This window comes from Cavia porcellus, unplaced genomic scaffold, assembly GCF_034190915.1.
Source record: "Cavia porcellus strain 051 isolate PalLab524CR breed Dunkin Hartley unplaced genomic scaffold, mCavPor4.1 scaffold_32, whole genome shotgun sequence".
NCBI lineage: Eukaryota > Metazoa > Chordata > Mammalia > Rodentia > Caviidae > Cavia > Cavia porcellus.
Window position 1 is genome coordinate 20,962,931 of NW_026947515.1, and position 23,512 is coordinate 20,986,442.

At 48.2% G+C, this 23,512-nt stretch overlaps 1 protein-coding gene across 8 annotated transcripts in view; it reads right to left on the reverse strand.

The window, feature by feature from the left end:
• The window catches only part of Mprip (myosin phosphatase Rho interacting protein), a 130,983-nt gene that overhangs the window by 1,093 nt on the left and 106,378 nt on the right, over positions 1-23,512 (reverse strand). For 5 of the 8 annotated variants that reach the window (XM_063242283.1, XM_063242282.1, XM_063242280.1 and 2 more), the window contains 9 exons: positions 21,237-21,353; positions 14,885-18,718; positions 10,936-11,083; positions 10,080-10,197; positions 8,937-9,096; positions 7,685-7,804; positions 6,566-6,652; positions 5,698-5,860; positions 3,872-3,957 (listed from right to left, as the gene is read on the reverse strand). In XM_063242283.1, coding sequence (XP_063098353.1) covers positions 3,872-3,957; positions 5,698-5,860; positions 6,566-6,652; positions 7,685-7,804; positions 8,937-9,096; positions 10,080-10,197; positions 10,936-11,083; positions 14,885-18,718; positions 21,237-21,353 — 4,833 coding nt within the window. Of the gene's footprint in view, positions 1-3,388; positions 3,455-3,871; positions 3,958-5,697; positions 5,861-6,565; positions 6,653-7,684; positions 7,805-8,936; positions 9,097-10,079; positions 10,198-10,935; positions 11,084-14,884; positions 18,719-21,236; positions 21,354-23,512 lie in introns of all 8 variants that reach the window. The other 3 variants (XM_063242281.1, XM_063242287.1, XM_063242286.1) reach the window with 3 other exon arrangements.

Below are 23,512 nucleotides of genomic sequence, written 5' to 3' on the forward strand. Positions count from 1 at the left end.
CCCTACATGTGATTTGTGAATACCTGTTTCCTTTGAGTGTATGAATCCAAACAACTTCAGGAAGAGTGCCCTCGCCCTCAGTGCTGTGAGCACCCTCTTCCTGAGTGGAAGCCTATGAGACTACTGGATGGTGGGGGGTCAGAAACATGCTGGTGTGGGGCCAGTGCTCTGCTCCCATCCCAAGATGATGAATGTTCTCCTAACTGGGGGACAGGCTACTTCCCACTTGACGCCTCAGAGACTTTGCCCAAAGACTTCATGTCTGGAAGAGAAAAGAAGCACTGCTTCCAGAGAACAGCTGGAAATGTATGGGTTCTGGCCATTTCCTGGCCTGCTTCTCCAGCTGCCACCTTTCTCCTGTGCAGTGAGTGTCAGCCCTGTGGGGCTCTCTTACATCAGAGCTGACAGGCACAGGCTTTACTAGGAAACAGGACACCTCAAGGGTGGCTTCTGGCTCTGCATCCCACACAACTGTGTCAGTTTTAGCCACAATTCTGAATAGTGTGAAGTGCCTGCTGGGACCCACAAGTGGGACCTGCAATGCCGTGCAGCTCATGAGGGGCCCAGTGCTTTCCAAGGTCTGGGGTCAGCTCTGCATAACACAACACAGCACAGGACAGCACAGCACAGCACAGCATAGTCCGGCACAGCCTGTCTGTGGTATATACTGGGAGCCCTGTGTGTGAATAAGTGAATAAACACCCAGACTGGCCTCAGGGTATCACTGCCTGAGCCTAAGTATCCAGCAGTGGCAGCCAGGCTCCTACAAAGTACTGAGCATAGGGGCTGGCACAGTGGCATAAGCACCTGCCTTGCAAAGTGTGTGGTTGTGAGTTCGATCCCTGGTACCGATAACAAAGAAAAAGAAAAAAAGAAAAGAAAAGAATGACTTGCTATGATTTGGGGCTGGGGATTTAGCTCAGCGGCATAAGCACCTGCCTTGCAAGCAGGCAGTCATGAGTTCGATCCCTGGTACCGGTAAAAAGGAAAAAGACAAAAAAAAAAAAAAAAAAAAAAAAAAAAAAACACAAAGCACTGGGCAGATATCTAGTTGCCACCCAGACAGGCTTGAACCAAGTGCCCCTGTAGGACAGCTGGTGGGTGTTTAGCATTGCCACACCTGTTCCATTCCAGCTGGGAACTTCCTTCCAGGACCTTAGTAACCCAGCTGCTCCTAAGTCCTGTGTGAGCAGCAAGGTATCAAAGATTGTGGGACTGCCCCTGTGTGCATCACAAGAGGCTCATGTGACAGCCAGACTGTAGCAGGTCCTGCCTAGACCACAGGGTCCTCTGCCTTCCACCCTGCAGAACGGGGCTGAAAGGGCTCAGGTGAGGCCATGCTTACCCAGACAGAAGAGCAGACAGGAGGCAAGGCCTCTGCATTCCCTTTCCCTGGCAAGGGCTATCTCTCCTTCTAAAGCCTTTGTCTCCTCTCCTGGTTGCGGCTCAGCCTGAAGACAGGGCCACACAAAGACTGTTCCTTATGGGGCCTGAGGTGCAGCCAGCTGCCTTTGGGGCGTATCTCCTTCCCCAGCCACAGATCACAGACATGGAGCTCCTATGAGGGGCCCAAGGAGGAGAATACTCTGCTTTTTTGATCCCTGAAAAGGTTGTGCTGCTGTTAAAGTGCTGCTGTTTGCTGTACCAAGCAGGAAATAAAAACAACAGACATGACTAACACCAATCACTACACAGCAGAGGACGTTATCAACAAGCACCAATCAGAGGCTCAGTTTCTGGCCAACATCATTCGTGTCTTCTTGAGGGGTTGAGAGGGGCTCCAAATGCACTCAGAGAAACACAGTGATATACCTTGAGACCAGCCCCAGCCCTCCCCAACTGTGGTACTGCAGTATCCCTAAGGATGCCTATGAAGCTCCCATCTTTCTGTTTGGGCCCACAGGACTGCTCTGCACACTGAGAACTTTCTTTTTTTACCAGAACGTGGTCATCTCAAATATCTGAGAAAATACTTTGACTAACACCCCATCCTAGGTTGCGTTCTGCCTTGTTTCTCCCCGAGTTTCCTTATGTCCTATCTGTGCTGTAGCAATTCCCCAGGTAGTGCAAAGACTCCCACCCACTGGCATGATGCACCAGCGCCACCTCACCAAGGTCCATGGTGGTGAGTCCTGTTTGTTTTTGTGTCCCACAGGAACTCCCATGAACTGGGCACTAGTGCAGGACTGTTTCCTCAGGGTCCTGTCGAAGCTCTGCCCCACTCCTGACTGTCATAGCCCTGCCATATTGAGTCAAAGGCTCAACTCACTGAGTGAACTCCAAATGTACACAGGAAAGGCCTTAAGACAGAAACTAGAGTGCAGCTTCAGCAAATGCAATCTTCAATATGAAAACCATGAGCAAGTTTCCTTTTGCTAAACAAAACATTTTCATGTTTAAGGAAAAAAAATCCCAAACTTTTTTTATTGAACCTAATCATATTTGAGAGTAAGTGATTTGGGATGAGGGAAAGTAAACAAAACCAAACTGACTAGGTAAAAACCTTTGGATTTTCTTTGTATTCTATCTAAGGCAAACATCTCAGACCAACATCTGTGGACTACTAAGATATGCTAGAAGGTGAATGTGTTTGCTTACTATGCTGTGGCCAGCAGGGAACAAGACAGGCCAGCATCCCTAACCTATTCCTCCTCTTCACTGTACAGGAGCAGTCAAAGCTGCTGTGCCAGCAACCGTTACACAGTATATCCCTGTTCACACTCAAACAAGCAGCTACGTCCTATCTTTCGGCCAGGACAAAGACTCCCCCATGGGACCATGATAGAAGCTTGTGTTGTTTTTTAAGAAGTGCTGGCAGATAATGAGTTGAGTGACCAGGCACAGACTACAACATGCTGACCCAGAGCCCTAGAGAACAAGGAGGCCTGAGAAGGGCTGTGAGGAACCAGAGCAGCAGGCACCTGCTCCATCTGCAGGGAGGTTCCCGGGTAGCCTGGACTGCAAACTAGTAAGTGAAGCCTTCAGTGAAGTCAGACTTTGCTGGCCTGGGGCAGCAGGTGTCTGTCACCACTACCTCTTTACAGAGGATAAGACAGAGTTTTTTCCCAGGGAGGGTGGTGTGAGCTAATCACCGTGCACAGATCACCCAGCATGCATGCCACCCTGCCTGCTCAAGGCTGGCTCTAAGGGCCGTCCTGCCAAGCTGGGAGAGTGCTCTGGACAAGGATCAGCTCAAGAGGTTAGAGTGCCAATCAACTAACTGGCAGGCCAGGTTATAGAACCTCACAGGGATTTGTATGTGCTTGCTGGAGTAGGATGAATTAAAATAAAGTAACAACACAGGCGTGTGCTATGGAGATGTGAGCAGTACATGCAGAGAGCCACCCCGCATTTGCGGGCAGGTGGGCAGTGGTAAGAGGCAGTTTACCTATACGACAGGGGACCGGGAAGCGGGCGCGAGTCAGTTATCCCATGAGACCTGCTCAATAACGGACTGTCAGAGGAAAGAGCAAAAATAAGACACATACACAATCAATCCTAAATGCACCCCGTCCGCCCATTCTGCCTCTGGAGACGCACACCCATTCTGGGAAGGTATGGGGACTTGCTATAGTGCGCCGGGAAGGCAAGCAGACGGCTTGTTCTCTGGAAGGCAGGCGGCATCAGTACTACAACAGGGACGTGCAAAGACAATACAGACAGCAACTGACACAGATGGGCAGGATGAGCCTGTCCTCAGAGGTAAAGAACTCAACAGGTCTTACAGCTCAGCAGGGTGACTGCGTGGGTGGGCTGGGGGGCAGAATCTGGGGACTCTGCCACTCTGTGGTAGGCTGAGCTTTGGCCTTGATTCTCACCACCCCCTCCACTGTCCTGGAGAGCCACCTACCAGGGGCCAGGCCCAACTCACCTTGGACCTAATATTTCTGAGTTGCCGGGTGACACAGGATCTGTCTTTCTTCAGAAAGTCAGGGTTGCTTTTAGACTTCATTATGTCTGAAGGAAAAAAAGCCCCATTTTCTTTGCTTTATAAAACCTTCTAGAATAGGATGATGTTAAAAGCTTCTGAACTTCCTACTGTAGCACCTCATGGGATGTCCTTCAGTGGCTCTACGGGAACCTAAAGCCAGTAAGCAGCAAAAAGCTGCCCTTTTTCAGAACACTGCCAAGCACCAGAGCTTTGGGAATGGCTAACGGTTTTAGCTATGTGGCCATGCCTGCTTTCTCAGGTGGGTGCAGGACTTCTTGCTCCTGGTGCTGGACTTCAGCAGCTGAGCAGACCAAGTAGTCCTATGACCCGCTCATTCCCAGCTACTTCTTGAAGACTAGGGAATGGCATGAAACAGGGTGAGACCAAACCCTCGCCTCTCCCCGGCCCTGTAAGTCTGCCTCAACACAAACGAGCAGACATACACTGTCTCCCCATACATGTGGGGTTTGGTTGAGTATTTGTTTATTTATTTATTTTTGAGGAGCTAGGGGTGAACCTAAGGTCTTGCAGATGCCAAGGCAGGCATTCTACCGCTACCATCTGAAGCTATTTTTAAAAAAAATTTTAAAATACGGGTTTCTGTCTATGTCAAAACACAAATATCTGTCTGGCCTCTCTGAATTACTGCGGGTCAGCTCTTGTGTGGCTGTGCTGCAAGCCTGCAGTCCTCAGCTTGCTTCCAATGGCAGGATGCTGCTTTCAGCTCTGGTATACAAATGTTCACTAACCTGTTTGCTTATCTCTGTGCAACTGTTTTTTCTGATCTGGTAAATCAAAGGCATACAAACTTCCTTGTATTTCTACGTTTTTCTTTCTCCCTGTGCTCTGGATGTCTTGGGTTCTTCCTTAGAAGGAACTACTGATACCTCTTCAGAGTTGCTCTGTAGTCTGATTTTAAATCTTGCTGCATACTGCCTGATGTTTTCCAGAAAGAGGGCTAATTTGTACCCCCATCAGCAATGTACAAGGCCTCCTCCAAGTGTGTGTCAGTACTGCTACAGTGTGTGGCTCCAAGTGTGTGTCAGTATTCCTTGGTTAACTGACAGAGGAAATAGAGTATTTTGACTATTAGGGAGTCTAAACAGCTTTTCACACATCTGTCTTTTTTAAAAGTCAACATGTACTGAGTGTGGAGGTACATGCCTGTCTATAATCCCAGCTATTCGGGAGTCAGAGGCAGGTGGATCATATATTTGAGGCCAGCCTGGGCAATGAAGGAAGACTGTCTTTCAAAATTTAAAGGGAGAGGTAGGCTAGGGCTGTACAGTTTAGTGGTATCTAGCAGATCTGAGACCCTGGGCTCCATCCCCAGCATGGGAAAAAAGTCAACATCGAAGTCAGATGGAGTCTTGGATTATCTGCAAGGGCTTGACAATATGGCTCCGCAGCCAACCTGAGATCTGTCTTCATGGGTTTGTGTATATTTTTAACCAATAACCAAGATGGGAGCTTCCTTCCCTGTCCAACCTGGGGCCATTACTGGTTTTATGGTTAATCCCTGAGATCAAGTTTCTATCAAGAGTTCTTCCCAGCTGCTGAGATTTTCAGGAAAACAAAAAAATAAAGCCTGATATATTATGCACATATGTGTGGGCAGAGCATCTTCTCCTCAGAGCTGTGGCCAGGAGCGGTGTGGGAGGTAGTCCTCATTATTGTACCTCTACTTGTTGACTAACAAGCCTTTGGCTCCTTGGTTCTGAGTCAAACACCCAGAAAGCTCTATAAATATCACTCCAAGTACTCACCATATCCTGCCACAGCAGTACTCTCAGGGGACTTTTCCCCCAGTGCTTCTGTAGCTGCTTTCAATTGCTCTTTCAACCTGCTGATATCACAGTCTGCCTTGGCCTTTGCAATGCTGAGCTCTGTGTAAATGTCTTTGTATTTGTCACTAGCATATTTTTTGTCCTACGAAGAAAGGGATACAAGCAAATAGTAGATACAAACTGAAGAAGAAGTTCATATTGGTCCCCAGCCTGCCCATCCTTAGTACTGCCACACAGTAGGAGAACTAGCTGGGGCCTGGGGTCTGGCCCTGGCACTGCAAAGGGCAAAAATAAGCAGGCCTGCATTTCCCAGAGGGAACAACTGGACACAAAAGAAAACAAATAGGGTCTGTGGATATGAGCATGGCAGATTCTCTGCCTGTATGTGGTACCGGAATTCTGGGGCCAGTGCACATAAAAGCACAGGACCTTGGTTGCTTAGCATACTTCCTGTGGACTCCAGCTAGCATAACCCCCACTATCTTGGTTTTTCTAAGTGACTGGATGCTGCCAAGGATTCTATCACCTCCTTTTATCATTCTAGGAGCCACCTGGAGGAGACACATTAGACCTGATCTGAATGGCAAGTCAGGACTTCCTTCATAACCAGGACACTCTTCTGGGCATCATTATTCCCACCAACCCCCACAGGAAACATGACAAGAACCACCTGGCCAGCCTGTGGGCTACACATTTCCAGGGCACCTGCTTGGAGGATAGTATCTTAAAAGAATCTGAACTTGAGACTGCCACCTCATGAAAGTGGGATCTACTATCCAGCAGCTAACATGGAGCCATAGGGCCTACAGCCTGCCCAAGACCCACCTTCCCTTGGGATAGCTCTTACCCGTAGTGCTGTCTGGAGCTCATCCTTGAGAGAGCTGATCTCCTGTTTGAGATACTGTATTTCTGATTCCTTGACCCGCAATAAGACCTACAATGTGAGAGAAGTTAGGGACCCGAGGAACCTCAGGAGAGCACAGACGAAAGTAATCAAAAAGTGCCTCAGCCCACCTCCCCACCACAGTAGGGCGCAACAGCTGTGTCCACTCTCACAATGTGCAACTGGAAATATGATTTCAGTATTAGTCTACACTTCCACATTACATGTAGAAATAGAAAGGGAGGAAGGAACTGTTACTATGCTTCCTATTCCTGAGAACCCCTGCATCAGCTGGAGGAGGGGAGCAACAAGACCTGCTACTGGCAACCTGTTGATCTCCTGAGTTGAAGCTATCAAGGTTTAGCAAATGCTATACAAACTTCGGTCAAGCTGGCTCAGCCTTTTCCTATCCATCTTGTCAGGAAACTATTCATTACTGAGACATTTTTCAAATGAAACTTGGGCTGGGGATATAGCTCAATGGCACAGTGCCTGCTTGGCAAGAGCAAGGTCCTAATTTGATTCCCAGAACCTAGGGGGGCGGGGGGAAGAAGCTGTAATCTAATGGGAGAGAAATATGTATTTTTTTCAAAAAGAATACCTTATACCAACAGAACCACCTTATACATGAACTTGCACTGACCCTGAGAAGCAGAATGTAATGTAACTTCAGGCGGCTGCAGCACTGACATAGCTATGCAATGGGTCATTTATAGGTCCAGTGTCTGGGGTATGCTAGAAATGGAGTTGAGCCTGGCAGGCAGGTGGAGGGAGGGATGGGGTTAAGTTCCCCATGGCCACTTGAGGACTTTTCTACTGCTGCCTGAGGACCTCAGGCTAACTGTTTGCTAACCATCTTGGGTGGTCTTTGTATTTCTCCCAGCCTTTTTATCCTTTGTGGTGCTGGAGATGGAACCCGAATTGTGAACATGCTAGGTGAGCACTTTTCCACTCAGCTACACCTCCAGTGCCTATCTTCAAGTCATGTCCCTTCAATGTTATATAAGCTGAGGGTCCATCTTGCCTCCCCAGGGGCTCCCGTGTGGCACAGATGAGGAGGGCAAGCCTGGCTGGTGACACTACCTCTAGCTCGTAGGCATCCTTTCCCTGTGTGAGGGGTGAGCTGGCAGCCTCTCCATCACCATCCCCAGTCAGTAGTGTCCGTAACCGTGTGATCTCTGCAGCTAGCCGGTTGTTCAGTTCCTGGGAGACAGCAACAAAATGCATTACACTCCACAGAGCTGTCTCAGAGTCAAACAGCACAACGCAACTTGGAATGATTGGAATTACCATTTCCCACCCACATCATGCCAATACTCAAACATGAGGCCTGTGAGTGGTGTGTCAGCCCATGATGTCTGAGAATGGTACCACAGAACCCCTCAAAGATACCAAAGTTCATGGAGGGTTCAGTGCCTTATACCAAATGGCATAGCATTGGCATAACGCTGCACATATCCACATGTATGTATCACTTATAGTACTCAAAACAGTTATCAGTGCCATGTGTAGTACTGTACTGTATTATATAGGGAATAATGACCTGAAGAGAAAAGCATGTAATATTCAGTGCAGGTGAAGTTTTTTTTCTGAATATTTCCCACTTGAGTTGGTTTAAACTGTGGGTGTATAACCTGTGGACACAGGGCTGTCGACATGTGTAGTTATGTGAGGATGTCACAATTCCTATGTCCTTCTGTTATGACAAACAGCATGTGCTTGCTCTAGTTCATCCTACTGAGTTTCTACAGGACTTGGCTACTCTGCCTCCTAACCCTGCCACCCCTTTCTGGACCTTGCTTCCAGCTGACAAGTGTTTGTTGTAAAGCCACTCCAGCTGTCAGATGGATCTGGTCCCACCTTGAGCAATCTCACACCCAGTCCTGAGGCCCCACAGAGGGCTCACACTATATCACTAACTCAAACCCTCTCATTAGCCAGGATTGAAATGCACCTCAACTTCTTGAGCAGCAAGAGAGATCTCAGGGGTGGCTCTTATTTTAGGGTCTAGGAAAACCCGCTTATTTTATGAACTCAGGTTTGAATTTATCACCGACATTTATCTAATCAGTTTGGGTTCTTCCTAACACTAAAAATAATATAACTTCATTTGCTAAGAGAGATCTCAGGGGTGAGCATCCATGCCCTGCAAGCAATGAGTCAGATATTCACAGAATCGTTAGACTTCTGTCTCAGAAAGGGCTGAAGCAAGAGTGACCCTACAGTTGGATATGCACAGGGTAGTCTCTTTGGCCACCTAGAGTAAGTTTCTGTCACATTCCATGGCTCGGGGACCCTCAGTGTACTTGAGGGTACAGCCTGATCTTGAGCTCACCTGGTTGTGGGCGTTGAGCTCCTGGTTCTCGCGCTGGCACTGCCGCAGGGCCTGCCGCTCAGCCTCCAGTGCCTGGGCCAGGTGAGCATTCTCCAGGCACTTCTGCGAGTACTGCTCTGAGAGGACCTCCAGTTCCCGCTGCACCGACTGCAGCTCTTCCCTGGGGAAAGGTGAGCTGTCAGCCCTCTGCCCTACTCTGGGACCCAGGGATGAGTCAACCCACTAACCACATGAGTGCAGCCCTTATGTGTTGGCAGCTCATTGAACATGAGGGTCCTTTTTGGCGTCCCCCAAAGCCCAGTGTGCAGGAATCCTATAACAGACACTTCCCTGAGGATGCCACTTGAGACAGAATTTAGTTACAGTGGGTACACTCAGATTCTGAGAGTTGATCTGGGAGTTGTAAGTAAGCCTACTTTTTTATGTCATCTGAAAGCTCAGATTCTGGACACAAAAACCTAGCCCCTGAAATGCTGTCTTCGGCTATCTTAGATTCAGAGGGACAGCTCCCTAGCGGTAGACCTAGGATGAGAGGCCTCTCTCTCCCTATATGAACTGTAGGGGCCAGAACACCTGTCAGCCCATCCCAGCCAGCTAACTGCAGCCACTTCATGGGACACCAGCTGAACTGTCATGGCTTTGGGCCTATTTCCATGAATCCTCCTGGGACCTGGCTCCCAGCCTAGTTCTGGAACCCTCACAATAGCAATCCTCATCAGGGAAAACCAAGAGTTGCCACTTTGGTGCACACTCTTTATCGCCTATGCAGGAGTTGGCAAGGTCAAGATGTTAGAACACAGTAACTGTGGTCACTTCTGTCATAGACAGCCACAGGGTTTGGCATGCTGAGCACTGAACACCAGTCAGATGCTCCACTCCCCACGAGAAACTGAGGCAGTTCCTATAAAGAAAGAGCCAACTGGGATGGCCTCTATTATCAGCCCTAGGGCAGTTAAAATGTACAGTTTTCATTTGTAGTATCTTTTTCTTTGCATTTTAAGAGATCTGTCTTTAACACAGGAAGCCCCAGACAGGTCAGCTTCATCACTGAAGAGGAAAGGATCTGGGCTGCCCTAAGTACCATGGTCTCCTCTGGGATCAGCCCGAGGGCTCACAGAGATGCAGTGAGCTGGGGGAACTCACAGGTATTGCCGCCTCAGGGCTTCAATATCTGAGTTGATGCTGCTGATTTGGGACCGCTGGCTCTTCTCCAGCTCACGCTCCATTTCCTCTCGGTGGGCATTCTTCATGGCTTCGATGGCTATAGGCAGGACATGGCCCTCAGTACCAAGATTATAGGGCTGTATAGCTGACGGGCCCTCCCCAACTACCATGCCCTCTCTGTGAGGCCAAGGTAGACAGGAAGCTTAACATTTGTCCACTGCTAATGCTGAATCCATCTGCAGTGGAACTCTACGACAGATTGGCCCCACACAAAAGCACTCTTGGGGTGGATATGGAACTCCCATCCCACTCCCCATAAAGCAAATGAAGTTATATTATTTTTAGTGTTAGGAAGAACCCAAACTGATTAGATAAATGTCAGTGATAAATTCAAACCTGAGTTCATAAAATAAGCGGGTTTTCCTAGACCCTAAAATAAGAGCCACCATGAAGTGATTAGGCATACAAGGTAAGCCAGCACCAGATGGCTGGATGTGCTTGCTCTGGGGTCCAGGGCACAGTGTGTCACAGGGCAGGAACTGTGGCATCTTCCTGCTCTGGCTGGAGGCTGACAGTGTTGGAGGGTTGATGAGGTGGGGCAGGTCCTTTAGGGGCTGGGGGCTGATGTACCAGTGTCATCAAACTTGGTGCACTGGCTTTTAGGCTGGAGGTCTCAAAGGCTCCTCAAAGCAGCCTTTTCTCAGAAATGCCAAACTATTCTCTTGAAAATGAAACTTAAATCTCAGCCAAAAGGATACCGAAACGTCAGTCATTTTTCTGAGTTGTAGACCAGCCTAGGGAGTGCATCACTTGCTACCCCCAGGTCCAGCCCCACCTGAGATGGTGGCAGCAGTCTCCTCAGCCAGGAGACGGTCCTTTTCTTCCCGCAGTTTCTCCAGCTCCCGCTGGTGCTGCCTCTGCAGGTCTTCAATCTTCTTCTGGTGTGTTTCTTCCATTGCAGCAAAGCCCCGCTCACATGTGGCCTGCAGAAGCAAAAGAGGCATACTGTATTTCTTTCGAGGTCTCGTAGCTGGAGATCCTGCATAAAGAATCGCAGCAACTCTGCCTGTCCAGACGCAGTGATTAACTCGGACTCACTGGACTTGGACTTGAGCTTGAGTGGAAAGCAGACTCCTGACGCTGTGTGAAGGTTCACTGCACTGGACACCTGAAGGATGTTTTACCACAAACTATTTTCTGTGGCTGATATGAACCCTAACTCTTCATAGGAAAGGCTGGTATTGTGAGTGCAAAGAGGGTGCAGTGGAATTTAAAACTAGCCAGTCCTGGACCTGTGTAGTGTCACAGCAGGAAGGTGGAGGACAGAGTACTTGGGCTGACAGTGTCTGCATTAGAGTTATGTCAGATTCCCTTGGTGCTGTCACAAACAGGGATGACCGATTTGTCAGCTGCAGAAAGCTGAGGTCATTGCAAGACAGGTAACCTAAAAAAAAAAAAAAAAAAAAAGACAGGTAACCTAGCTGGGAGGCTCCTAGTATCCTCTATGTGTTGGGGTCAGACAGAGCCCATTTCTGAGAGCAAAGAGCCTGTTCTACTGCTAGCTACACTGACCAATGCCTCTCAGGTGTCCACAAAGGGAGTAAGACAGGTTATAGGATCTCTTTCTACTGTCCTTCAACTCCTTAGTTCCTGTCTTGAGTAAGAATATGCAGGAGCACTAATCAAGGAGGGCCTCCACTAACTTTAATAAGGTGCCTAAGAGACAGGCTACACTGTAACTGTGCAGGACACCTAGAGATCAAATAACCCTACATAGCTATAGGAAAACCAGGTCTGGCCTGTTAGAGCTTTTCTCACCATCAAATAGGAGATTGCCTTACAGCTGCAGCTTCAAATGGCAGGAACATGCAGCTACTTTGAGAACAGAGTCATACTTTCTGTCCAAACTTCAGGGAAGGGATCAGGGCTGATTTTTAAAAACTGGGAGAATATCCCAGATATTATATCTAAGTATGCAGGGCTTACCCCTGGCAGCTCTGACTCTATGCTACCAAGAATCAAATAACCATGCTCTGTATCTTTCTCTGAGCCCTACAACCCTGTAGGGGCCTCCAGAACCTTGAGTCCTATTTTCTAACTTCTAGTGATAGGCTGGACCTCACTACTACTTACCTGCTGAACTGGCAAAGGCCTTAACTGCTGTTTCCCACTAACAGGGCACATTGTCGCCTGGCTGAATCCTAGCAGATGCCTTCACGGGAGCCCTCTCCTCTTCCTGCCTTCACATTATAGTAGGGCTGCAAGACACCTCAGGTCCCAGCCAAGGTCTGCATACAGCGCACCAGGGCTGAGACCTCAGCAGTGTATTCGCCCTGCTTGGTCTGTACAAGGCTTTTCAGTCAACACACATAACTATGGGCTGAGAACATCTTACCTAAAATGCTTGGATCAGAAGGTTTCTTAAGTAAGGATTTTTTATATTTTGATATATATGCACACATATATCTGCATATATTATATATTTATTTATTTTAGGGATGGGATCCAAGTGTAAACATGAAATTATTTATAAATGTTTCATAGATGGGGCTGAGGATTTAGCTCAGCGGCATAAGCGGCTTCCTTGCAAGTGTGCAGTCGGGAGTTCAATCCCTGGTACCAATAAAAACGAAAAAAGACAAAAAAAAAAAAGTTTCATAGATGGCTTATACACATAGCCTAAATTTATACAGTAATTCAGAGCTCTTGCATTCTATGACCCTGTCACATGAAGAGAGATATGTAATTTTCCACTTGTAGAATCATATTGGCACTCAAAAATTTTCAATTTCAGATTTTGGAACATCTTAGACTTTTAGATTTTCAGATAAAGGATGCTTACCCTTATCCCTTCTTCCCTTTTTTGTGATACTGGGGACAGAACCCAGGACCTTGCATATGGTAGGCATGTGTTCTATCAGAGTAACATCCTCTGCCCTCTTATAAATCTTACTTTGAGTGCTTGGGAATATATGAAAATAAAAGTCAAAATTCTAATAGAAACAGTGAAATATCTTAAACTTCCTTGCTAAATGTATATGTAAAAATAGTTAATCTGAAACAAATCATGATTTCTAGGTTAATCATCTTGGGATCAAAAAATTCCTCAATGAATTTGATGCAGAATTGTGGCTAGTGATGGGAAGACACTGACCTGCGGGTAATGACTATGATACAGAATTGTGGCAGGTAGTGGGGACTCTGGCTTGAAGGTGTCAAAAGGGGGCTGTCAAGCCAGCATCTCTAGTCTCCCTGACCCAGACAGAAGTCTGTATAAAGTAACTGACACCAGTTAGACTCTTCAGAGGTTGTGTGGTTATAAATTTTGCAGGCATCCAAGGACTGAGAAGAATGACACATAGGCAGGATAGAGGTACTATTCAGTGGGGGCTTGTCCAAGCTCCTAATGTCCTCTTCAACCTGTGTCACTTGCATCTGAGCATCCCTGGGCCTGGCACAATCATTCTGATGTCTTGTGAACTGCTCATATGTCATCAAGACTGACTCATGCACAGGAGGCTAACTCACTCAGGCCTGGAACATGGCGGAAGCTTTTATAGATGCAAGGAGAAAGTAGGTACCTGTAACTGCTACCTGGGGTCTGCACACAGGCACCTGCAGCAAAGGGCACTAGGAAGTAAGTGGATGTGGGGGTCAAAGCCAAGGCCTGTGCCATTTACTGTTAAATATGCACCTAGACCCATCAGGAAGTATGCTCAGTGAACTGACCACAGGGTCATCAAGCATGTACTTTGGGAAAACAGCCACTGAAACTTTCTCACAGTTCACGATGGTTTCTAAAAGGTTTGGACTGAGCGGAAAGAAAAAAAAATGGCAAGAAGGTGCCCAATGCCAATACCCGTTTGTCTCTGGGTGAGGTTGTCAATCACAGAAGCAAAGCAGCATCTGTGGAGTATATTTTTTTTGTCACAGCCCTAGAGGGGAAAAGTACTGGGAAACAGCCGTAGGTGTCCTGCTAAGTAGCAGGTGTGTAGCAGGATAGCAAGTGTCAATACAACTGAACTTGACAAGCACCACATGCCCTATCAGAAGAGGAAGAAAATGAGGGGACAGACACTGGGACAAACTTCTGAGTCTCAGGAATGATGAGACCCTCCAAGATGATGCAGTGTGAAGTGATGAGGAGGTGGCTAGAGTCTGGACTGTTCTTGTCTTCTTGGCCGGAGGGAGCTGGGATGCATTCTACGGGCCACAGCCTATAAGGCAGAATGTAAAAAGGGTGGAAGCAGGGGACAGCTCTTTGGACAAAGCCACCTTTCACAGGTCCCAGGGAAGGGAAAAGGAGCAGCTAAAAACCATTTCTGAAGAAAAGCCTTCTTACACCAGCGCCTACCCCGGCTGGGTCCTCATACTGGGAGCTGGGAAAGGAAAGGGCCTTTGAACGCAAAATTCAACTCTGCTCTTCTAGGTTGGTCAAAAGGGGACTGTTCTCCCAGAATGTGAAACTGTTCTGGGCAAATGCCTCAGGTTGGGTAAAGGAGGAGGGAAAAGGCAGAGCAGGGGCTGCTCTGGGGACACAGAGAGGAAGGGAAGATACTCCTCTCTTCCACAAGGATACTGCCTTCCTTCTGCCAGGCCTCCTTTGGGATGGGTGACCCCACAGCCAGCAAAAAGAGGGACAGCACAATGTCCTCTTGATTATGCCTGCACAGTATCTAAGAGCCAAGAACCAGTCCCAGCTATACTAAGAGCCTCAGATGCCACCACAGTTCTCCCTCCCCAACAAGGAGAATTGCCTTTACAAAGAAAATGGTGCTGAGGACCTTGAGGTTCTCAAAGTCCCGTTGGTACTTCTCCCGCAGTGTGGCCGAGTCACCCTCCAGCTCCTTATGGCCTAGCTCTTCCCGCATGCTGTCCATCTGGGCTTCCAGTTCCTGGATGCGCTCCCGAAGCCCTATCATGGAGTCAGCCTCTCCAAAGGCAGTCTGTGGGACAGCCTGATGTGGTACAGCCCTGGACTCAGATCCCCACTGGAGGGAGGTGACGGGCAAGGCCTCAGGCTGCTGCTGCCGACATAGGCTAAGGGTCTCCTGCAGGTGCTGAAGGCTCTGTGAGTAGTGCTCCTGCAGGGCTCTCAGCTCTTCCTCATGGATGAGCTGCAGCTCTTTGATCTTAAGCTGGAACCTGTCCTCCAGTGTCTGCATCTGCTGCACGTGCTGCCGTTCCATGTCCTGCTTGTCTCTGACTGAGGCATCCAGCTGGCTCAAGACTCGGCTGCGCTCAGCCTGCAGTGTGTTCTCAGTGCGGTTCAGCTGCTCCACCACGCATCTGATCTCTTCCTCGTACCTGCCCTGTAAAGCAAACATGCTCTCACTGTGTTTGCTTTCCACTTCTTCCAGACGCCTCTGCTGATGGTCCAACTGGTTCATTTTTGCCTTGAGTTCGGCATTTTCCCTTTCAATGAGGGAAATCACCTCCAGATATTCACTCTTCTGCTTGTGGAGCAGTTCTTCGTACTCTTCCTGCAGCACTCCAATTGCTCTAGCCTGCTCCTGGCAAGAAGTCCCCTTTGCCTGCCAAGACTCCTTATAAAATTGGAGCTCCTTTTCATACTCCAGTCGAATTCTACAGGCTGCATAGCACACCTGAGCCTGAATAATTGCATCTTGAACCAATAATGAAGAATACTGACCAAGGCCTCCCAAACAAGCATTATATGAGAGATTCTGGGACTTCTGCAAAAGCTTCTGGCAATCCCTCAATGACTCTGCAGGTGGCAGAGCAGGCAAGGCAGCAGAGATCTCTTCTAGGATGCTGGCCTTCTCTCTCAGCTGCTGGGCAAGCTCTTCTTGAATAGCAACAAGAGCCCTGGGGCTCTGGTGAGAGATATGCAAGGGCTCCCGGGAGCCACCTGCTGTGCCTGGACTCAGCACTTTTTTCAGTGGACTTAGGTTCGAGGGTATGTGCACACCATCCTCACCACCTGCTGGACCCCTGAGGGCTTCTGAAACCTGCTGTATCACTCTCTCGAAGTCTGGGGTTTGGTAGGCCCCCAGGATTTCCTCCAGTGCGCATTTGTGCTGCTGGAGGGCTGCCTGAGTTCCTTGCAGGGTCTCTTGGACGGTCTGCAGCCTACGCTGTAGTGACTCCCTTACTGACTGTGTAGCAAAACTGAGCTCTGCCCGGACCCATGTGTTGTCAGCTATGATTTGGGGAACACGTTGCTGTTCGCTTTCTGATGTGCTGGTTGCCTCTCTTCCCAGCGTCTCCAGGTGCTTGCTCAGGGATTCAACTTGGCTCCAAAATTCACTGTCCACCAGAACTTTCCTGGCCCAGGCCTCTGCTGAAGCTGTGGAAGAGACACTGGCATCTTCTCCCTCCAGAAGCCGTTCTCCTGACTGAGCAATCTCATGGAGAACATGAGACACATCTGAGGTGGTGTTCTTAAGAGAGTCTGCTATTTGGTTGATCAGAGAGGCCTCCAGGGCTATCTGATTAGAAAGCAGTTTCACTTGCTCCTCCTCACTCAGACCAGGCTGGCAGGGCTGTTGTGCAAGGGCTGCCACCTTGCTGTCCATGCAGTGCTCCTCCACCTGCCTGACGGGGGCTGTGCTGTCTGTAGGGGCTGGCCAGGCCTGCAGGGCCTGGATAGCGCTCATGAGTGCACTCTCCACGCTGGCCAGAGAGGCTGCACATGTGTCCTGTTTGTCCTCCTGATTAGCCCATGGCAGAGACCTTAGTTGTTCTCGGCAGTTTTCTAAGCACATCAGAGCCTGGCTGTTTTTCGCCTGAAAGCCTCCTAGCTCTCCAACATGGTTCCCAATGCTTGTGGCCCTTTCCTGTCTCTCCTGTTCCAGCTGGGAGGCTAGGGCACCAGCCTGCAGCAGGCTGGCGCGGAGTTGTTCTCGTAGCTGTGCCTCAGTGCCAGCCCACTGGTGGTGCAATGCAAGCAAAGCCTCTCGGCTCTGACCCTGTTGGCTTTCCAACCTCAGGGTCACATCCTTGAGCTTCTCCTCTGTGACGTAGAGTTTGGTCTCCAAAGAATGGATGATGGAGAGGTATGTCTCTGAGTCTCCAGCTGTAGGCAGGGTGCTGGGAGACATGCTCTCCTCTGAGGGTGACCGGTCCTGGCTGGTGTCCGAGGATGTGCTGCTGGTCCAGGTCTTCTCAGACCCCTCAGGGTGGATATATCTTTGGCACTGGATAGTAGAGAATCGGATTCTTTGCCTTTTAAAACCAGGTGCTCCCCGGTCAGGCTTGGCTGTGCTCTGCAGATGTGCCTCCTTGTCAATCACTTCAATGGTCATTGGGGGCACTGTGACTTCTCTGCTGGGACTGCTGTCACCACATTCTTCCACTAGACTAGTTCCCACATTGTCAACACCCAGCTGTGTGTGTGGTACGCCTGGAGTTGCTCCCGTAACTGGTAGCTGCTGGCTCACGAGTAAAACATCCTGCTCCTCGGTTTCTTCTTGGGCAGTCTGTGATTCTTCCATATCCTTTGCAGACTCATTTGCAAATTTCCTTAAAATCTCTTCTTTTACCTGCAGCTTTATTTCTGTCTGCTCTAAGCTGCTCCCCAATGCAACCATTTTAACCAAAGCCTCATTAAGGTCTTGATCTTTCTTTTCCAGAACTCTCTCATGTACTTCCTTGATGTGCTTCAGCTCTTCCTCCTTCTCTCTCAGAAGAGTGCGCATGCTCTGCAGTTGGTCAGAGACCCTGTGATGTGAATGCTCTAGGTTCTGGTAGTCAGCCTCTCTTCCCCTCAGCTTCTCCTGAAGCTCAGCCACGTCCCCATCAGAAGCAGCCACACGCTCCATTAGTTCTTGGAACCGCTGCCTGATGAGATCTCGCTCATCACGGAGGCTCTGCACATGCTCGGCAAGCTGGCGGATACTGGCCTCCCGGGCCTCCAGCTGTTCTTCCAGGTGGTGCACTTGCTCACTACCCTCACACTTGGCACTCAGTTTCTCCTTCTGGAGGGTCTCCACTTGCTGCGCATGTCCCTGCAGCTGGTCCTCATAGGCAATAGCCTTGTCCTCTACTTCCTTCAGGTTTTGCAGCAGTGCCTGCTTCTCCTGCTCACAGCTCTCCAGCAGCAGTGCATAGTTCCTCTGCAGCTTCTCCTCCATCAGCTGCTGGGCCTGCTCACTGGCACCCAGCTGCTGGCTGAGGTCAGCAATGCGCTCCTGGAGCCTCTGCACCTCCTTCTGACGGTCTCGCTGCAGCGCCTGCTGTGTCTCCAAGTCCCGAAGCTCCTGTGTCTTCTCCAGCAGGAGGGCCTCAGCACTCTTAAGCTTCTGCTCACTGGCCCTCAGCTGACCACTGAGTGCAGCCTCACTGTGCTGTCGCTCCTCCAGCTGTTCACGAACCCTGTTCTGCTCCAGCTTCAGCTCACCCTTGAGCTTGGCCAGCGCCTGCTCCTTGATGGCCAGCTCAGCAGCGGCATTGCTGAGCCTTGCCTGAAGGCTCCGGATCTCGGCCTCATGGTGCCGGATTGCATCCTTGGCCTCCCCATAGCTACGTTTCAGGGTCTGAATCTGCTGTGTGATCAGCTCCTGCCGCTGGCACTGGGCTTCCAACTCACTTTGGAGGTCTTGGTTGACTTTATGGAGCCTCTGCCAGGCACCCGATGGGGAGGAGGCCACTTCAGTCTTAAAAAAATTGATTAAATAGTGGTTAGTAACACTCGGGCCTCCCCATTCTGAGTGTCACACCTCTGGCCAGGATCAACCAAAGAAAAGCTCCATGGTGACTTTGGATTTTATTCTTTGTACATTTTTTTTTTCCCATTTAAGAAAAATCCAACAAATTATATTAATTTTTTTTTTGGTAAGTGTTTGCTTCTAGATAAACGGAAAACATGGACAATAACATCAAAAAACAGTTCTAGTTCAACAGTTTCTAAGAGAAATAAATCAAAACTGAATAATGGAATACACAGAGAAGCAAAACGGAGACTGAAGGACAAGAGGACGCTGGGAAGCGGGACAAGGGAGCAGAGCAATTGTATCTGTTTATTTTGCAAAAACAAAAAGAAAATGGTTCTAGACCACAGAGTCTAAGTAAGTGCAGGACACAAGGAGCAGGTAAGTGATGTCACTTCCTTCCAAGGGAGGAAGGGAAGGAAGGAAGGTAACTGATCAGGAGATGTCAGTGAGGTAACATCTACAACATTTTCCTTTGGAAAGTGTAGTCAGGCCTCCACAGTAACAGGAAGAACTAATCTCTACCTGTAAGAAGACAAAACGAGGGGGAACGAAAACCAAGGAGTGAAATATGATAATCAACACAAACCTTTGTGGAGTGAAGCATGCAAAAAACAAAACACAAATGAAAGAAAACTCCCCGAACTGAAAGGCATGCAGAATAGAGCTAATGGAACGCAGAGGAAACAGCAGGAATGAACACAAATGAAGAGAGGCCCCCATCTAGACCGCGGCCTGCTCAGTGCCCTCTCCGTCTGCTTGTGGGAAGCCACAGATGTGACACTCAGTTAAGATCAAGTTAAATCCAAGCTCAATGTTCAAACCATGCAAGCTCCTCCCAGCAGTTAGTGAAGTGCTCCTATGCTCAATCTTGTGACCCTCGGCCCCCAGGTCCTGCCCCCTTCTGACTTCTAGACCTCAGGTTCACTAGGGTAGCCTGGCTGCTTTGACCAACAGGCCTTTGGTGCAGGCTGCAATGGCTGTCTACAGAGGCAGGCTCCCAAGATAGCAATGTGCAAAGCCGTAGGCAGTGTAGGTCAGTTCTTGTTAGGATAAGGGCCAATCAACACTTTAAAAAAGATGCTCCCAAACCAGAAGGGCCTGCAAAGACGATCTAAAGGCTACCTGAGTGAGATGTAAAGGAAGTTGATATCCTTCAAGGATGGTTCCCTGGCCCAAGGATCTGAACTGAGCATGATAATATGTTTGCTGGAAGGGGATAGGGAGTAACAGAAGACCAAGGGCACGTGCAGCAGAAGAGACAGTACAGAAAAAGGCAGGCAGGCAGGCAGGCTCTAGTCAGAGGGCAGCCATGCAATCCCAGGCCACCTGCTGCCCAGGACAGCTTGGTACACGATGGTCTAGAATGCTGACAGTCAACTCATCAAGGAGACTAGTATCTGAGAGCCAAAGGGATCTTGGGGGTCAATAGGTCTAAGTGTACACAGGCAGAGGGTTGTCAATGCAGTATTAAGGGATATCTGCTTCTGGGGTCAGTGGCAGGGTCAAGACTCAAAACCAGAACTGTTAAACCAATGTCCCATTTTCAGCTTTGTCAGAGCTTAGGTTTCAGATTTGGCACCCTATTCTACTCTTCTCTTAGCATTTAGTGGTCAACTGTGCCAGTATGATAACACCACTGGGGCAGGGGCATGTTTGTGTTGTGTCCTGGAACTAGCATAGGACTTGGAATGCCACAGGACAGTGACAAATACTGCTTGCTTTCCGTCATTCATGGCTACCTCCTGCCTTGTGACATACCCACATCAGGGCTGCCATACACTGGAAATCTGGTTGTGGCCAGGACTCTGGCGGATACTTCTGGCAGAGGGATTCTGGGCTAGGGCTGTCAGCTTAGGACCCAGGCTGCATTCTACGCATGTCCCTCCCAAGTTGGGCTGGCTGGCCACATCCTCCTGAACCATCAGCCTGGGCGGAAAATAAAAAGTAGAGTGATGACAAGTAGATCCACCTGCAGCTGTAGATGAGCTATATGGGATTGAGTGGGGTCTAGTTCTAGCCACTAACCTGCTACTACGAGCAGGCATCTGGGTCACTGTGTGATTCAATTCTCCAGTTTACACAATAGGCCTAATCCTGTTATTATAAATACAATGGAAAATGACATGCAGATGGATGGTGTCCCCAAGAAATGTAACTGGCTACCTTGAAAGCCTACAGGAGAGATCACAGTGATTTCATTACAAACAAAACAAAACAAAACAAAACAAAACAAAACAAAAATTCTTAAATGTAGGGGATTCAGGCCCATTCCTCAAAACATCAGAGCAGAAGAAAAAAACAAAACACAGAACTCCTGCATACTAAATGCCTGTGTCCTTAGGGCAGAGGAACTGATGCCAACCTCTGCCAGGTTTGCACATTCCTAGCCTGTGGGCCATGCCTGTACCCCTTCCATTGAAGCCCCAGGTGCACATGTGCTTTGGCAGCTGCCCCATCCTACCTGTAGCACGTAGCCCTCCCGGGCACTCTGCTCACGGCCCAGTGCCACCCTCAGCTGGTCCTGTAAGAGCCGGTTCTGCTCCAGAAGGTCTGAGGCTTCTTTTTGGCTCTGCTCCAGCTGTTGGTAAAAAGACATGTTCTTAAGCAACATGACGGGGGCTGGAGATTTAGCTCAGTGGCATAAACGCCTGCCTTGCAAGCAGGCAGTTGTGAGTTCGATCCCTGGTACTGATAAAAAGGAAAAAGACAAAAAAAAAAAAAAAAAAAAAAAAAAAAAAAGCAACATGACAACGGAGAGAAGCAGCTGCACAGTATAGGCATTTCTGACTGTAGCACATGTGATACCTTTTCTGGCCCATAACTTTTGGGTCTCTGCATTTCAGGATGGGCAGAAGTGGTCTGTATCTGCAGCTCAAGCTATAAATGACACTGATACGCTTGCCTCTCTCTGGGGGCTGAGGGATAGCCTGGTCCTTAAGGTAGTCCTGGGTGCCCACACAAATTCTGTATGTGCTCATGGTTCCACTGTGAGGGCCCCATACAGGTCAAGGCCCGTGAGGGAAATTTATTTATTTTCTTTTTTCTTTTAAAAAACAAAACAAACAAACAAAAAGGATAGAAATGATGTAGAATTTCAAAAAAAAAAAGTAGAAAATCAACACTAGTTAATATATTGCATATTGGTATCTTAGAAACTGTTCAGGTTATAAGATGTCAGCATAAAAAATGATCAATCCAACAATGATAGCACAACTGTTCTTTTTGATGAACTAACAGAGAGTAGTATAGTTATCTATCTTGTATACATATACATACATACATTTTTATATATGTATAACCATGTACATATAATCTTTGCCTTTCTGGGAAATTTCTGAGAAGTAAAGGCTTTGCATCTTTGCAGAAAGATCAGCCTGTGGGGGTCTCCTGGGGGTTCTCTACATGTCACACTAATCTGTATAGGGGCTACTGTGGGTTGTGTGTGTGTGGGATCCTCAAGCAAGCCTCAGTCTGGACCCAGCTGTGGCTTCATCTGAAAATACCAAACCAGGTATGCATGGTGGATTTGGATCCCACAGAGCTCTGTCTGCAAAAAGGGTTCCTGTAGTCCCCTCAAACAAGATGTGGAAATCTGTAAGCTATTTTACACTCATCTTGCTTTCAACAGCTTAAAGATTTATTCACCCATTCATCTGTCTGCCTCTTCACCACATTTTCCATAGGTCCTGCCTGATGCTCAGCTGTATGTGGGGCTGTCTACCCCGTTGCCCAGAGGTTGGTGGTCAGGGAGCTGGGATGCAGCTGAGTAGTCAAGGCACTGCGAGCGTGGGCTGTGAGAAGCAGGGAGATCTGTGACTATGAAACACGGAAGACTGCTCTAAGAGATTGCTGTCAAAACACAAACTAATGATTTTGAGTGTGGCTGTTGGGCCCATCTAATAGCTTAGAATCATGTAAATTTGAATTGTTTTATTTCATCATCCTTATTAGTTTTTTAATAGTATTGGAGAAATCAAAGTATTGATACTAATAACTATCAGAATCAAATTTAATATAAAATAGGAAAAAAAAGAGGAGAAGCATGAGGTCAACTGAATAGGAATGCCATGTAATTTTTAATCTACTGCACAGGTACAAAAAGAATATGTTCAAGGCTTTCTGTTGAAGGGCATCCTTGAGGGGAAGGTGTGACAAGGTATTTCATAAAAAGCAGAGCAATAGCCAGGCTGAGAACCCTTTATCCAAATATTTGAGGTCACAGTGTTTTAGATTTCAGATTTTTTTATAAGTTTGGGTTACCTGCATAGACATAGGATACAATATATGTGGTCTGTGCATGTTTGCGTGCACACATGTGTACATGCATGTGCATGTTCTGCAGCACTAGGGGCAGAACTTAGGGCACTGTGCATGCTATGCATACACTCTACCACAGAGTTGTACCTACAATCTCTTATATGGTATTGTTAATAATTTTGCTCATTAAATAAAATTTCATGGTGTGGAATTTTCCATTTGTAATATCAAGCTGGCATTTAAGAATTAATGTGGGGGGCTGTGGATTTAGCTCAGAGGCATAAGTGCCTGCCTGGCAAGCGCAAGGTCGCAAGTTCAATCCCCAGTACCAAAAAAAAAAAAAAAAAAAAGAAAAAAAAGAAAAAAAAAAGAATTAATGCTGGGACACAATTCCATAAGAACCCCATGTGCTGTGAATGCAGGGGCTGGGTACCCAACTCCTCTAGGTTCCAATTCTTATCTAGCCTCCTCCCACGGCCG